This window comes from Physeter macrocephalus, chromosome 1 (genome assembly GCF_002837175.3).
Source record: "Physeter macrocephalus isolate SW-GA chromosome 1, ASM283717v5, whole genome shotgun sequence".
Classification (NCBI taxonomy): domain Eukaryota; kingdom Metazoa; phylum Chordata; class Mammalia; order Artiodactyla; family Physeteridae; genus Physeter; species Physeter macrocephalus.
In genome coordinates this window covers 86970936-86987006 of record NC_041214.2, presented here as the reverse complement: position 1 = coordinate 86987006, position 16071 = coordinate 86970936, and the positions used below count along the sequence as shown (strand labels likewise).

At 38.2% G+C, this 16071-nt stretch overlaps 2 protein-coding genes across 6 annotated transcripts in view; one reads left to right on the top strand and one right to left on the bottom strand.

Annotated features, from left to right (window-relative positions):
- The window catches only part of LOC112065012 (60S ribosomal protein L21-like), a 4129-nt gene extending 2330 nt beyond the window's left edge, over positions 1-1799 (bottom strand). Inside the window, 1 exon segment of the mRNA XM_055086658.1 lies at positions 1795-1799. Coding sequence (XP_054942633.1) covers positions 1795-1799 — 5 coding nt within the window.
- Positions 1-16071, top strand: part of ACAP2 (ArfGAP with coiled-coil, ankyrin repeat and PH domains 2) — a 165634-nt gene that overhangs the window by 5946 nt on the left and 143617 nt on the right. The gene's annotated exons all lie outside the window — the stretch shown is intronic.

Below are 16071 nucleotides of genomic sequence, written 5' to 3'. Positions count from 1 at the left end.
GTTCCCTTTTCTCCACACCCTCTCCAGCATTTATTGTTTCTAGAGTTTTTGATGATGGCCAATCTGACCGGTGTGAGATGATATCTCATTGTCGTTTTGATTTGCATTTCTCTAATGATTAATGATGTTGAGCATTCTTTCATGTGTTTGTTGGCGATCTGTATATCTTCTTTGGAGAAATGTCTATTTAGTTCTTCTGCCCATTTTTGGATTGGGTTGTTTGTTTTTTTGTTATTGAGCTGCATGAGTTGCTTATAAATTTTGGATATTAATCCTTTGTCAGTTGCTTCATTTGCAAATATTACTCCCTTTCTGAGGGTTGTCTTTTTGTCTTGTTTATGGTTTCCTTTGCTGTGCAAAAGCTTTTAAGTTTCATTAGGTCCCATTTGTTTATTTTTGTTTTTATTTCCATTTCTCTAGGAGATGGGTCAAAAAGGATCTTGCTGTGATTTATGTCATAGAGTGTTCTGCCTATGTTTTCCTCTAAGAGTTTGATAGTGTCTGGCCTTACATTTAGGTCTTTAACCCATTTTGAGTTTATTTTTGTGTATGGTGTTAGGGAGTGTTCTAATTTCATACTTTTACATGTACCTGTCCAGTTTTCCGAGCACCACTTATTGAAGAGGCTGTCTTTTCTCCACTGTATATTCTTGCCTCCTTTATCATAGATAAGGTGACCATATGTGTGTGGGTTTATCTCTGGGCTTGTGGCACGCGGGACCTTTTGTTGTGGCATGCAGGCTCTTCCTTGCGGTGCATGAGCTTCTCTCTAGTCGTGGTATGCGGGTTTTCTCTCTCTAGCTGTGGCACGTGGGCTCCAGGGCATGTGTGCTCTGTAGCTGTGGTGCGTGGGTTCCTGAGCGTGTGGCCTCTGCAGTTTGCAGCACGCGGGCTCTCTCGTTGAGGCACACGAGCTCAGCAGTTGGTGGGCTTAGTTGCCCCGTGGCGTGTGGGATCGAACCGGAGTTCCCTGCCTTGGAAGGCAGATTCTGTACCACTGGACCACCAGGGAAGTCCCAAGTGCTTTTTGACTTGTGGAAGATTTTTGCTCTAATTCATTCCTCAGATATAAAAATATTGAGTCTTTTTCTGGTACATTTATTTTTTATCCTTAACAATGTTTATTTTGCACCGTTCTGAAGGTTTTTTGTTTGATTCTATTTCAGATATGAACCTTGTTCAGCAGCTTAGGATAAAAATCTTAATAAGTTGTTTTAGGGTGAAAGGTTTTAATGGTTGAAAGACATTGGAATAAATAAATAAATGAATGCACACATAAGTGTGTGTGCGCACGCGCACATACATATAATGTTTTGCTCTTAAGCTGGTGCCAATCCTGGCTGGGTTTTACCAGGGTTTTACCTCTTTACCTTCCATATTTAGAACAGGTACACTCTTAACAATTGGTACTTTATATACATGGAAAATACAGTGGGCAAGAGATGAAGCAAAATGTGTTTTTATTTCAGAAGTGGTAGAATGGAATTATAAAGTATCAATAGTTTCATCATGAACCAAAATACAGGAACCCAGCTACTCCTCATTGCAGCTTCTAATTCCTCATTTAATGTAGTACCAGCATAAGTTGAAATAAGGAAGAACAAGCTTTTATAACATACCAGACCTTATACTAGATGCTTTTATAGCTACCATCTCATTTAATACTAAAATATATTACGATGTAGGAATTATTATCTTTGTTTTTAAAATGTTTAAAAAAATACCAAACTGGATATTTTGAGAAGTTAAACTGACTTCTTAATGGTGGACTTGGAAGTGAATTCACTCTTTTACTCCATCTCTCGAGCCACAGGCTTTATTGCATTAATTAAATTTGCATTAAGTGTGTGTATGGTGTCTTTTATAATACAGAAGTTTAAAAACTGGCTTTCGTGTATTCCCTAGAAAAGTGTTCCCATTCCCATTATTATGGGATATTTTCTATTTTTAACAATTTTTAGTTTCATGTAATGCAGCTGGATTTAGTTTTGAGTGTGGGAGATAATCCTATTTTATTTTCTTCCTAATGGAAGCCCTTGTCCTAATACCTTTTATTTAATAATCCATCCTTTCCCCATTGATTTAAAATTACACACATACATGCATATACATATATGTATAAGAACATGGGTCTTTTTCTGGATTCTACTCTTTTCTACCAATGTAATTTTTTGTTCTCCTGCAAATATTGTTAATATATTAGTTGTAAAATTTTATAGTCTGTTATGATATCCGGTAGGACAAGTTTTCCTTTGTTACTGTTTTTTCCAAAAATTTAATGGCTCTTCTTGAATATTTTGTCTATATAATAGCTTCTTCAATTTCAGAAGAGGTTATGTCTTTCTATGTATTTTGGCCTTATTTATTTAAAACTTTTTATTATGTAAAATTTCAATGATGATCCAACTACATGCTGTTTATTAGAGAAATAGTTTAGATTCAAAGATACAAATAGATTGAAAGTAAAAGGATAGAAAAAGATAAACAGTGCAAGCAGTACCCAAAAGAGAGCTGGAATGGCTATACTAATAACAGATAAAATAGACTTTATGACAAAAATTACTAAAGATAAAGGACGTTTTATAATGATAAAAGGTCAATCCATCAGGAAGACATATACTTATAAACATATGCACTTAGTATAGCCTCTAAATACATGAGGCAAAAATTGACAGAATTGAAGGGAGAAATAGAAAATCCAACAATAATAGAGACATAAATACTTTCAATAATGGGTAGAACAACTAGCCAGATGGTCAACAAGGAAATAGAAGATGTGAATAACACTATAAACCAAAAAAAGATTTAATAGATATCTATAGAACACTTCATGCAGCAATAGCAGAATTCATATTCTTCTCCAGTACACATGAATACATTTTCTAGCACAGACTGTATATTAAGGCATTAAACAAGCATCAGTAAATTCAGAAGGATTGAAATCATGAAAAATATGTTCCTTGGCCACAATGGAATGAAATTAGAAGTTAGTAACAGAAGGAAATCTGAAAAATTTATAAATACTTGAAAATTAAGCAACACATTCCTAAATAACAAGTGGATCAAAGAGGAAATCACAAGGAAATAAGGAAATACTTTCAGACAAATGGAAACAAAAATACAACATACTAAACTTATGGGATGCAGCTAAAGCAGTGCTTAGAGTGAAATTTATACATACAAACACCTATATTAAAAAGAAGAAAGATCTCAAATCAGTGATCTAACCTTCCATCTTAAGAAACTACAAAAAGAATAGCAAACTAATGTCAAAGCAGGGAAAGGGAGGAAATAAAAACGTCTAGAGCAGAAATAAATGAAAATGGAGACTAGTACAACAACTAGAGAAAATCAGCGAAACCATAAGTTGGTTATTCATAAGGATCAACAAAGCTGACAAGCCTTTAGCTAGACCAAGAAAAAAAAGGAGAAGACTCAAATTTGTAGATTCAGGACTGAAAGAGGGGACATCATTGCTGTCTTACAAAAATAAGAGGGATTATGAGAGAATACTATGAAAAATTCTCAGACAATAAGTTAGTTAAGCTAGATGAAATGGATATATTCCTGGAAAGACACAAACTACTGAAAATGGCTCAAGAAGAAATAGAAAATTTGAATAGACATGAGATTGAATTAGTAATCAAAAAGCTTCCTCAAAAGGAAAGCCCAGGGACTTCCCTGGTGGCAGAGTGGTTAAGAATCCGCCTGTCAATGCAGGGGACATGGTTTCGATTCCTAGTCTAGGAAGATCCCACTAAGCCCATGTGCCACAACTACTGAGCCTGCGTTCTAGAGCGCACGTGCCGCAAATACTGAAGCCTGCGTGTCTAGAGCCTGTGCTCCGCAACAAGAGAAGCCACCGCAGTGAGAAGCCCATGCACCGCAACCAAGAGTAGCCCCTGCTTGCCACAACTAGAGAAAGCCCCCGTGCAGCAAGAAGACCCAATGCTGCCCAAAAGAAAAAAAAAAGAAAACCCCAGGTCAAGATGGCTTCACTGATGAATTCTATCAAATGTTTAAAGATGAATTAACAACAGTCCTTCATAAACTCTTCCAAGAAACAGGAGGAAGGAAGTGTCGCTTCCCAACTGATTTATGAGGCCAGTATCACCCTGCTACCAAAGCCAAAGATATCACAAGAAAATTACATGCCAATATCTGTTATGAATACAGGTATTAAAATCCTCAACAAAATATTAGCAAACCAAACATAGCAATATATAGAAAGGATTGTACACCATGACCAAGTGGGATTTATCCCAGGAGTACAAAAATCAATCAATGTGTAAACCGTATTAATAGAACAAATGATGCAAACCACATAATCATCTTAATAGATACAGAGAGAGCATTTGACTAAATCCAGCCCACTTTCATGATGAAAATACTCAGTGGTGATGAATTGGGCGATTGGGATTGACATGTATACACTGATGTGTATAAAATTGATGACTAATAAGAACCTGCTGTATAAAAAAATAAATAAAATAAAATTCAAAAATTAAAAAAAAGAAAATACTCAATAAACTAGGAATAGAAAACTTCCTCAACCTGATAAAGGACATGTATAAAACACTCTCAGCTAACATCATACTTAATGGTGAAAGACAAAGTTTTTCTCTAAGGTCAAGAGAAAGTCTGTTCTTCCCACTTCTATTTAGCAGTGTGGTGGAGGTTGTAGCCAGAGCAATTAGGCAAGAAAGAAAAATAAAGGCATACGTATAAGAAAAGTAGTAGTAAATCCATCTCTACTTTTAGATTATATACAGTTGTCTCTTGGTATCCATGGGGATTGGTTCCAGGACCCCCGTGGACATCAAATTATGTGAATACTCAAGTTCCTTGCATAAAATGGTGTAGTATAGTCAACCCTCTTTATCTGCAGGTTCTGCATCCAGGGATATGGAGGGCTGACTGTATTTAGTACATAGAAAATCTTAAGGAATGCACAAAAGTCAGATAGAACTAATAAGTTCAACAAGGCCGCAGGATACAAGATCATTGTCAGAATATACCAGAGTTTATTTATGCATTCACCTACCAGAGGACATCTTGGTTGCTTCCAGGTTTTGGCAATTATGAATAAAGCTGCTATATACAGTTGTATGCAAATTTTTGTGTGGACATAAGTTTTCCACTCATTTGGGTAAGTACCAAGGAGCACAATTGCTGGGTTGTATGGTAAGTATTGCCAGAGTATATTTAGTTTTATAAGAAACCCCGAAACTGTCTTCCGAAGTGGCTATGCCAGTTGCATTCTCAAGAGCAATGAATGAGAGTGCCTGTTACTCCACCTCCTCACCAGCATTTGGTGTTGTCAGTATTCTGGAGTTTAGCCATTCTAGTAGGTGTGTGGTGGTATCTCATTGTTTTAATTTGCATTTCTCTGATCACATATGATGTGAGCTTATTTGCCATCATATGCTTATTTGCCATCTGTATATCTTCTTTGTTAAGGTGTCTTTTAAGGTCTTTGGCCCATTTTTTAATTGGGTTGTTTGTTTTCTTATTGGATTTTAAGAGTTCTTTGTATATTTTAAAGAACAGTCCTATATTAGACATGTATTTTGGAATTTTTTTTTCCCAGTCTGTGGTTTGTCTTCATTTTCTTGATTCCCTTTATTTTTGATATGGAAATTCCCTCTGTCTTTCATATATTGGGTTTACTGTTCTTGATTTTCATGTTGTTGCCTTTTCTATTTACTTATTTTTGCAGAGTGCAGTTGCCATTACCCTCCCTTGAAAAGGTGCATTTTTTTTTTTTCCTTTTAGACTTTACCTGTTTGGAAATGTTTGTAGGTTTGTAGATTGAATTCATTTTCTCTCAGAATTTGCAGGCATTGCTCTATTTTCTTCGGGTTTTCAGTGTTGTTGTTGACATGTGGTGCTGTTTTTATTTCCTGATTCATTTTTTGTCCCTGAAGTTTTTTTAGATTTTTTTCTTTACTGCTGGTATTCTGAAATTTCATGATGATGTGCCTTTGTATGGGTCTTTTTAATTTATTGTCTTGGACACATACTATCAATCTGAAAACTCATGTGTTTTAGTTCTGGGGAATCTTATTATTTCTTTGATAGTTTCTTTTCCTCTTTTTTTTTTTTTTTGTGGTACGCGGGCCTCTCACTGTTGTGGCCTCTCCTGTTGTGGAGCACAGGCTCCGGACGCACAGGCTCAGCGGCCATGGCTCACGGGCCCAGCCGCTTCGTGGCGTGTGGGATCTTCCTGGACCGGGGCACGAACCCGTGTCCCCAGCATCGGCAGGCAGATTCTCAACCACTGCGCCACCAGGGAAGCCCTTTTCCTCTTTTTTTTAACCTGTTATTTTTATATTCATATTTTGAATGACTCCTCTAATTTTCTTTTTTCTCCCCTTTTCTATGTCTTTGTCTTTTTGTTCTACTTTCTGGATGATATATCCAAATTATTTACTAATCCTAGTTTTCAAGAATTCTTTCTTACTGTGAATATTCCTTTTTAATGTCAACCCATTCTTCAAGAGCTTTCCTTGTACATCTGAAGAAATTAGTCATAGTCAACAATTTTTTTTCCTCTCTGAATTACCTTTCCTCTAAGGTTTTTGTTTGTTTGTTTGTTGTTTGTTTTGGTCTCCTTTTAGAAGTTTTCCTTAATGTGTTTCTGTTGACCCTTGGGTTTCTGTTTACATCAAAGAATGAGGCACTTAAAAAGTTATTGGAGTATGGTATATTTTGGTCCAGCTTGTTGACTGGTGAGTTTCACTACAGGGCAGTATTTTCATTGGGATCACTCCCAAATGTCAGTATCTTTAGGTCTTTTCTTATTTATCTGACGTGTCCTTAAAGAGCCATCTTCTGCCTGGTAGATAGAGTGTAAGTGCTGAATTTCAGGGTACTGAGCTAGGGAAGGGGCTGGATGGAGAAGGGCTGTGGGGTAGAGACTTCTTACTGGAGTTTCTCTCTCATAGGGAATTTTTAACTGAGTTTTAATCAATACTTTTGATTTAATTATGTAAACCTTTACAGAAAATAAAGCTCCCATCTTTTGTCAGGGTCAGGGAGGGGTAGTCATATCAGGTTGGAGGAGTGGAATGAGGATCTGAAGAGTCTGGTTGCTCCTTATAAGATTTCAACTAATCCTGTTTTCACCCTGCCACCTCCTCCCACCTCCATCCCGGTATTTTGAGACATATGACATCTTCATGCCTCTAACCATTTGGGGATTCTGTATTGTGAATCTTCTTGCTTGACATTGGCTTCACAAGTGTACTTTGAAGACTTAGGTTTTGGCATTTTCTGGTCTGAGTTACTGTTCTTTTATTTGCCTTTCAGTTTCCAGAATTGTGTTGCTACTCTTATTGTTTCTGTTCTTTGTCCTGTGTATTAACCCGCCTTCCTTTTCTGTCATTTTAATTGGATTTTTTGCGAAAATGGAGATAAATGGATGTATTTGATCTGCTGTTGGTGTGCAAAGCATAATTTCTACTGGAGAACACTCTTTTAGGGTAGTGAATGTGGACCAAGTATGTGGGCTCTGGAGGTTGATTACCTGTTTGACTTCTTTTTCACTTACTCCTTGTGAGACCTTGGGTAGGTTTCTTACTTTTACCTAGGCTCAGTGAGAACAATACTGCATTTCTGAGAATTCAAAATGCTTTTCACCGAAGTAGGTGGGGAGTACCCACTTAATAATGCTAATTCCCCTTACTCTTTCTCTTGTATCCTTGAAGAGAAGCTTGGATGATTTAGTTAAGGATGCAGGCATTCCCACGTGGAAATAATAAGCTATCGGTTGGAAGCATCTAGAATGCATGAAGGATCAGGCATGTTACTTGTAAATATGAAAATCATCTGTGTTGTGGATGATGAAACAATAAAAGTAGATGGATAAACTTCACTTTGTAGGAGAGCAGTAAAGGTCTTTAAAAAGGGCCATATGTAGAGTTTATGTGTAGAGTATTTAAGAAGGAAGAGTGAGCAAAAGAAGCATAGAAGAAAAAACAACTGAGGACACAGTGCCTTAAGGATTTAAATCCTAAATGATGACAGAGCAAAGGATAAGTGAAATGAGAGGTTGTAGAAGAAAACTACTATGAAGAAATGTACGTGTTTACTTGAGAGTACATGAAATCTGTTTCCATTGAATTGTATCTAGGATTTGGAGGTTAGGCAGATGAGAGGTGATGCAAGTTAAACCTCTATAAAGATCTGGGTAAATGAGTACATGAAGAAATTCTCATAGAAGGAATTAACTTGATTGTAATCTTGTAGTAATTTGTATCTGGAATACGTAAGGATTCTTTATTGAAGTATAATCAGTTTTTCTGTTTAAAGTTTTTATATTTTCTGTTGATGCCACAAACATACTCAAATTTAAATATAAATTTTTTCACTGCTTAAAAAGTTATAGTTCAGTGTTGAAGTGTAAAAAAATGGTAAAATAGTTTAACCAAAGGCAGGCAATGGAGAATGGGCATTACTGTTGCAGGAAGGGGGACCCCTTCCAGGGCACGAGAGTGGGCTCTTGTATTACACTCGGAAATGAATTGTCCAAGGAGACACACATGCTGACAAAAAACAAGAAACTTTATTGGGAAGGGGCACGCGGGTGGAGAGCAGGAGGGTAAGGGAACCCAGGAGGATTGCTCTGCCACGTGGCTTGCAGTCTCTGGTTTTACGGTGATGGGATTAGTTTCTGGGTTGTCTCTGGCCAATCATTCTGACTCAGGGTCCTTCCTGGTGGTGCATCCATCGCTCAGCCAAGATGGATTACAGCGAGGAAGATTCTGGGAGGCTGGTAGGACATATGGACTGGCATCGCCTTTTGACCTTTACTGAATTCTTCTGGTTGGTGGTGGCTTGTTAGTTCCATGTTCCTTACCAGGACCTCCTGTGCAAGATAACTCATTGGTGCCTGGCCAGGGTGGGCGGTTTTAGTCAGTAGTTCCCCTAACACTAGGACAATTAATATCAAGGATTTAACTTTGTATGTATTCTAGAGTCACTTTTAGAAAAAGATGTGAGCAAGTGTGTATACTTTTAAAGTTGACTCATATAAAATTAAAGTTGATGGGACTAATGATTTTAATTTTTTAGTTCTAGCCAGAAATGTTTTTTTTTTTTGGCTGCACCTTGGGGTTTATGGGATCTTAGTTCCCTGACCAGGGATTGAACCCAGGCCCTTGGCAGTGAAAGAGCGGAGTCCTAACCACGGAACCGCCAGGGAATTCCCCATGTTCATTTTTAAATAAACAAAACTTTTCCTTTTTTAAAAACTAGTTTTTAACTTGGAGATAATGTTGTTTTACTTTGATTTTCAATTTTTTGTTCAAAGGGAAGCTTTATAGTAAGTTAAAAATCCATTTCTATGAATTTTCAAATTAAAGTATTTAAACTAATATAATAGACTAGATTTTATTGGTTATGGTCAGGTAATAGTTTTATATGAATAAAATGAATTAAGATACTTCCTAGCACATTTATCATTTAATTTGAAAACCTCTTTTGGCATTTCTTTCAGGTTTTATGGGCTGGCTAAGAGCCATCTCTGTTTGTCTGAAAAAGCCTTTGTTTTTCTTTGATGTTTGAAGGCTATTTTCCCAAAGCATAGAATAGTAGGTTGGCTTTTTTCTTAAAGCACAATGTCATTTCATTGTCTTTTGTGTATGTTTTTAATGTTTTTATCATTTATGTTACAAGTTTGTTTGTCTTATTGTTGCTCTTTGGAGCATAATGTGTCTGTTTTCCTCTGGCTGCTTTTAAGATTTTTTTCTTTGACTGGTTTTCAAGCAGTTTTACCATGATGTGTAGGTGTGGTTTGTGTCATATATTATCCTGTTTGGGGCTTGTAGGGTTTCTTCAATACATGGGGTTTGTAGAGAATCTTTCATCCATTTGTAAAATTCCTGGCTATTATCTCTCTAAATGTTGCCTCTGCTTCACTTCTTCTCTTCTTCTGGGACTCAATTCCACATATGTTAGAATTTTTTTGCTGTGTCTTACATGTCTCTTGTTCTTTTTTGAAATATTATTCTTCATAGAGAAATAGGATATTTTTATTAATCTGTATTCCCTCATCTTCTGCTGTGTATAAACTGCTGTTAAACCTGTCCGTGGAGTTTTCAGTTGTATCTTTTCACTTTAGGAAATTTCATTTGATTTTCTTTTTTATAGATTCTTGTTGTTTGGTGAAAATCACTAACTTTTCATCTGTTTCTTGCAGGTTTTTCTCTAGTTTCATAAATATATTAATTATTGCCACTTTTAAGTCACTAATAAAACCAATATCTAGGTCATCTGTTGGTCTATTTTTATTTGTTTTGTGTTTTCTTGTTGTTGTTATTTAGTTCTTTCTTTTGGTGGGCCCAGTTTTTAACTTCATGCTATACATTGTATTTGAAAAACTGTAGATGCTCTGGATGATGTTATCTTTCTCCAGAGAGGGTGAATTCTTTCCTTTGTTAGGTAGACAGTGTGGCAGATGATCATCCTAGTCCAGTCACTGAATAAGCTTTGTCAGTTTCCTATTGCTGCTATAACAAATTATCCCAAATTTAGTGGCTTAAAACAACACAAATTTATTATTTTACAGTTCTGAGGGTCAGAGTTTTGATACAGGTCTCATTTAGCTAAAATCAAGGTATTGGCAGGACTGCATTTCTTTCTAGAAGGTCTAGGGAATAATCTTTATTTTATTTATTTATTTTTAAAAATTTATTTATTTATTTATTTTTGGCTGTGTTGGGTCTTCGTTGCTGCACGCGGGCTTTCTCTAGTTGCAGTGAGCGGGGGCCATTCTTTGTTGCGGTGCACCGGCTTCTCACTGTGGTGGCTTCTCTTGTTGCGGAGCATGGGCTCTAGGCGCGCGGGCTTCAGTAGTTGTGGCACGTGGGCTCAGTAGTTGTGGCTTGTGGCTCTAGAGCACAGGCTTAGTAGTTGTGGCTTGTGCGCTTAGTTGCTCCACGGCATGTGGGATCTTCCCGGACCAGGGCTCGAACCCGTGTCCCCTGCATTGGCAGGCGGATTCTTAACCACTGCGCCACCAGGGAAGTCCCAGAATCTTTATTTTTTGACTTTTCTAGTTTCAAAGGGCTGCCCGTATTTCTTGATTCATGGCGCCCTTCTATCTTCAAAGCCAGCATTGACTGTGACACTCTCTGTCTCCCTCTTTCCCTTATAATGACTCTGTGGTAACATTGGACTTACCCAGATAATTCCAGGATAATTTCCTCATCTTAAGGTCAGATGATTATCAACCTTAATTCTATCTGCTGCTTTAATTCACCCAAACAGTGTAACCTAACATCTTCACAGGTAACCTAACATCTTCACAGGTTCTGGGGATTAGGATGTTGGTATCATTGGGAGGCCATTATTCTGTCTACCACATTCTACCCTCTGGCTCCTAAAGTCTCACTTCTGTCTCACATGCAAAGTTTATTAACCTCATTGCAACTTAAGTCTCATCTCATCCGGGTTGCAATTTTGCCAAAAGTCTCATCTTTGTTTGTTAGTTTACACATTACCATCTTAAAATCATAGTGCAAAGTTTTGGTAGCTGTGCTATTTTTTATTTAGTAGTATGTTGTAAATTTTCACTGTTGCTAGGAAGGTTTTATGATTTAAAGAAAATGGTTGTATTATATGTTCTATCAAGATGTTGTAGCATAACACTTATTGCTTATTCCTGTTTTCAAAGTGATGATTCCCCCACTTTTCTGGATTACAGATAATATGATAACTAATAATTTCATGTTACTTTTTTGAGGGTGGAAAATTATCTTGTACAATTTCCCACATTCTGAAATTGTCTGGTTGTTCCCTCTGGATAGACTCAGTTTAAACAATTTTGGCAAGAATACTTGTAAGTGGTGATGTATCATTTCCATCAGGAGGCCCATGATAGTTGGTTGTCTTCCGGTTGATCTCTGGTACCATGGATTGGGAACTAGGGGGAAGAGAGGCTTGTGAATCAAAAGCCTTGAAATGGGAAGGAGCATGATCTTCAAGGAACTAAGAGAGACCAGCGTGGGCTGGAGCAAGTGAGCAAGAGGAACAATGGTAGGAGATGAGAGAGAGAGAAACAGGGATCAGATCATGTTAGGCCTTGTAAGTCATCCATAGTAAGAAGTTTGGATTTTATGATTAGTGCAATGGGAAGCCATTAGAAAGCAGTGGTGAGAGATGATAAGGATTATATTTTAAAAATATTTTGAGTACTGTTCGGAAAATGGGTTGTAGAGGGGCAAGGGTGAATGTGGAGAGAACAGTTAACTAGTTTCCTGCGATGGCTTCCTTATCAGGCTAGGCCAGGCAAGAGAGATAGTAGAGATAATTTTTGTGGTAGAATCAAACAGAATTGCTGTTGAATTGCTTGTCAGGAACAAGAATAAAAAATGACATTTTAACCTTTAGCAACTGGGTGGATAGAGGTATTGTTTGCTGATAAGGGGAAGGCAAGGGAAGAACAGGTTTTGGGTAAAAAATAAAGAGTTCTATTTTTGTACCTGTTAAATTTGAGATACCTAGTAGACACCCAGGTGGTGCTGTTAAGTAGGATCGGCACAGAAGTGTAGCCTTTTGTAATTTTACTTTACAAACTGATATGATCTCATCTCATGCTCCCTTTTGTATAAACTCTTTGGTACAGAGACCACCACTGTCTTCGTTTCCTTTCACTCTCAGCATAATACTTTGTGCACAATAGTTAGGCTACAGACTTTTATTGCCAAAAATTACCTCCATAAGATAGTCATACATTGTCCATTTTCACATAACATACTATTTTTGTTTTAGAAATCTTTCTGTTATTGTACTATTGATGAATTTGCAAAACTATAAGTAATACATGACAGCTGCTAGGGCTTGTGTAACTTTTCCTTCGCTGCATAGTAATTAAATCAAACCAAAATCTTTAGATCCTCTTGGGTAGTTGTTATAATTCTAGAGAGCCTAGTCTGTTTCTAGGCTACCAGAATATTTATACTTGGGGTTTATAAGGAAACAGTTAATTTCACAAACTGAACTATTCAGGGAATTAATGCTTATTGTAGTTGTATAGAAAAAATTTTAAATATCGTATTCTTTTTTATTTTTTTCAGTTTTTAAAAAAATTTTCCGCTTCCCTCTTGAGAGACTTTGGGCTCTCGGCAGTGTAAGCGCGGAGTCCTAACCACTGGACCACCAGTGAGTTCCCTAAAATAACATTATTTTGTCACCTTGATAAACCCTTAATTTTTCAGTTGACTGTCTAGTTAGAATATCTATAACAGTCTTTTGGAAACTGTTGTTCCTTGACAACCTGATTCAGAATGAAATAAATATTAAGGCTCCTTAAGTGATTATAAAATAGTTGTTCTTAAGATGCTCTTAGTAATCATGAAATCATTGGAGTAAGTATGTTTCTTTAAGGTAACCTTTGAAGTGCATGTTGACTTGGGGATATATGATCTTAAAATTTTTATCAGACAGCAAAGGGAAAGCATAAACAAGACGAAAAGACAACCCTCAGAATGGGAGAAAATATTTGTAAATGAATCAACGGGCAAAGGATTAATCTCCAAAATATATAAACAGCTCATGCAGGTCAATATTAAAAAAGCAAACAACCCAATACAAAAATGGGCAGAAGACCTAAGTAGACATTTCTCTAAGGAAGATGTACAGATGGCCAAGAAGCACATGAAAAGCTGCTCAACATCATTAATTATTAGAGAAATGCAACTCAAAACTACAATGAGGTATCACCTCACACCAGTTAGAATGGGCATCATCAGAAAATCTACAAACAACAAATGCTGGAGAAGGTGTGGAGAAAAGGGAACCCTCTTGCTCTGTTGGTGGGAATGTAAATTGATACAGCCACTATTGAGAACAGTATGGAGGTTCCTTAAAAAACTAAAAATAGAATTACCATATGATCCAGCAATCCCACTACTGGGCATATACCCAGAGAAAACCACAATTCAGAAAGACACATGCACCCCAGTGTTCACTGCAGCACTATTTACAATAGCCAGGTCATGGAAGGAACCTAAAAATCCATCGACAGACGAATGGATAAAGAAGATATGGTACATACATAACAATGGAATATTACTCAGCCATAAAAAGGAACGAAATTGGATCATTTATAGAGACGTGAATGGATCTGGAGACTGTCATACAGAGTGAAGTAAGTCAGAAAGAGAAAAACAAATATCGTATATTAACACATATATGTGGAACCTAGAGAATTAGTACAGATGAACCGGTTTGCAGGGCAGAAAATGAGACACAGATGTAGAGAACAAACGGATGGACACCAAGTGGGGAAAGCGGCGGGGGGTGGTGGTGGTGGTGTGATGAATTGGGTGATTGGGATTGACATGTATACACTGATGTGTATAAAATTGATAACTAATAAGAACCTGCTGTATAAAAAAATAAAATTCAAAAATTCAAAAAATTTTATTTATCAGTTTTTACTTTAAATCATGTTCTGGTTATCTACTGCTCTGTAACAAACCAACCGTGACTTAAAGCAACCATTTTTTTTTGCTCATGATTTGTGGGTCAGGAGTTTGAAAAGGTCTTGGCTGGAAGGTTCATCTCTTTTTTTTTTTTAAGCAGATATTCATTTTAAATTAATTAATTAATTAATTATTTATTTTTGGCTGTGTTGGGTTTTCGTTTCTGTGTGAGGGCTTTCTCCAGTTGCGGCAAGTGGGGACGACTCTTCATCGCGGTGCGCGGCCTCTCACTATCGTGGCCTCTCTTGTTGTGGAGCCCAGGCTCCAGACGTGGAGGCTCAGCAGTTGTGGCTCACGGGCACAGTTGCTTCACGGCATGTGGGATCTTCCCAGACCAGGGCTCGAACCCGTGTCCCCTGCATCGGCAGGCAGACTCTCAACCACTGCGCCACCAGGGAAGCCCTGGAAGGTTCATCTCTGATCCATGTTATGACAACTGGGTGGCTGAGGTTGGACCATCCACTTTCAACGTGGCTTCTTCATTCACATGTCTGACGCCCCTGCACTTCATGGTCCTTCTGCCATCTCTTCACATGTCATCTCATTCTTGAGGCCAATTAAGCTACCAGGCCGATTAAGGGCTAAGCCTGGAACAGGTTCAGCATCATTTCCACTGTATTCTGTTAGGGCAGTCACAGGAGTCACCCAGATTCAAGGGAGTGGAGAAATAGACTCTGCATCTTGATGGGGGAATGGCCAGGTCGTGTTGCAGATCATCATGTGTGGCCATCTTTGGAAAATATAATCTGCTGCACATTGTATCCAAAAGTGCCCTTGGCAATGATGATGAGGAAAATTATAACGATGCAATAAGATTGCATATTTAAAGCTAAAACGAGCTATTTTTGTCTGTCAAATTGACAGTTTTAAGAGTTCTCATTGCTAGGAAAGGTATAGGGAAACAGTCCTCATACTGTTGGAAAGTGTGTGGTTTGGTAGAGCTTTTGTGAAGGACAAAGTAGTAAAATATCTCAGAATTAAAAAATACATATGGGGAATTGGAGAGAAGATGGCGGAAGAGTAAGACGTGGAGATCACCTTGCTCCCCACAGATACATCAGAAATACATCTACACGTGGAACTGCTCCTATAGAACACCCACTGAACGCTGGTAGAAGACCTCAGACCTTCCAAAAGGCAAGAAACACCCCATGTACCTGGGTAGGGCAAAAGAAAAAAGAATAAACAGAGACAAAAGAATAGGGACGGGACCTGCACCAGTGGGAGGGAGCTGTGAAGGAGGAAAGGTTCGCACACACTGGAAGCCCCTTCACGGGCGGAGACTGCGGGTGGCAGAGGGGGAAGCTTCAGAGCTACGGAGGAGAGCACAGTAACAGGGTGCGGAGGGCAAAGCGGAGAGATTCCTGCAGAGGATCGGTGCCGACCAGCACTCACCAGCCTGAGAGCCTTGTCTGCTCACCCGCTAGGGCGGGCGGGGGCTGGGAGCTGAGTCTCAGGCTTCGGTCCGGAAGCCGGGAGAGGACTGGGGTTGGCTGCGTGAACACAGCCTGAAGGGGTTAGTGCACTACGGCTAGCCGGCTGGCCGGGAGGGAGTCCGGGAGAGGTCTGGAGCTGCCGAAGG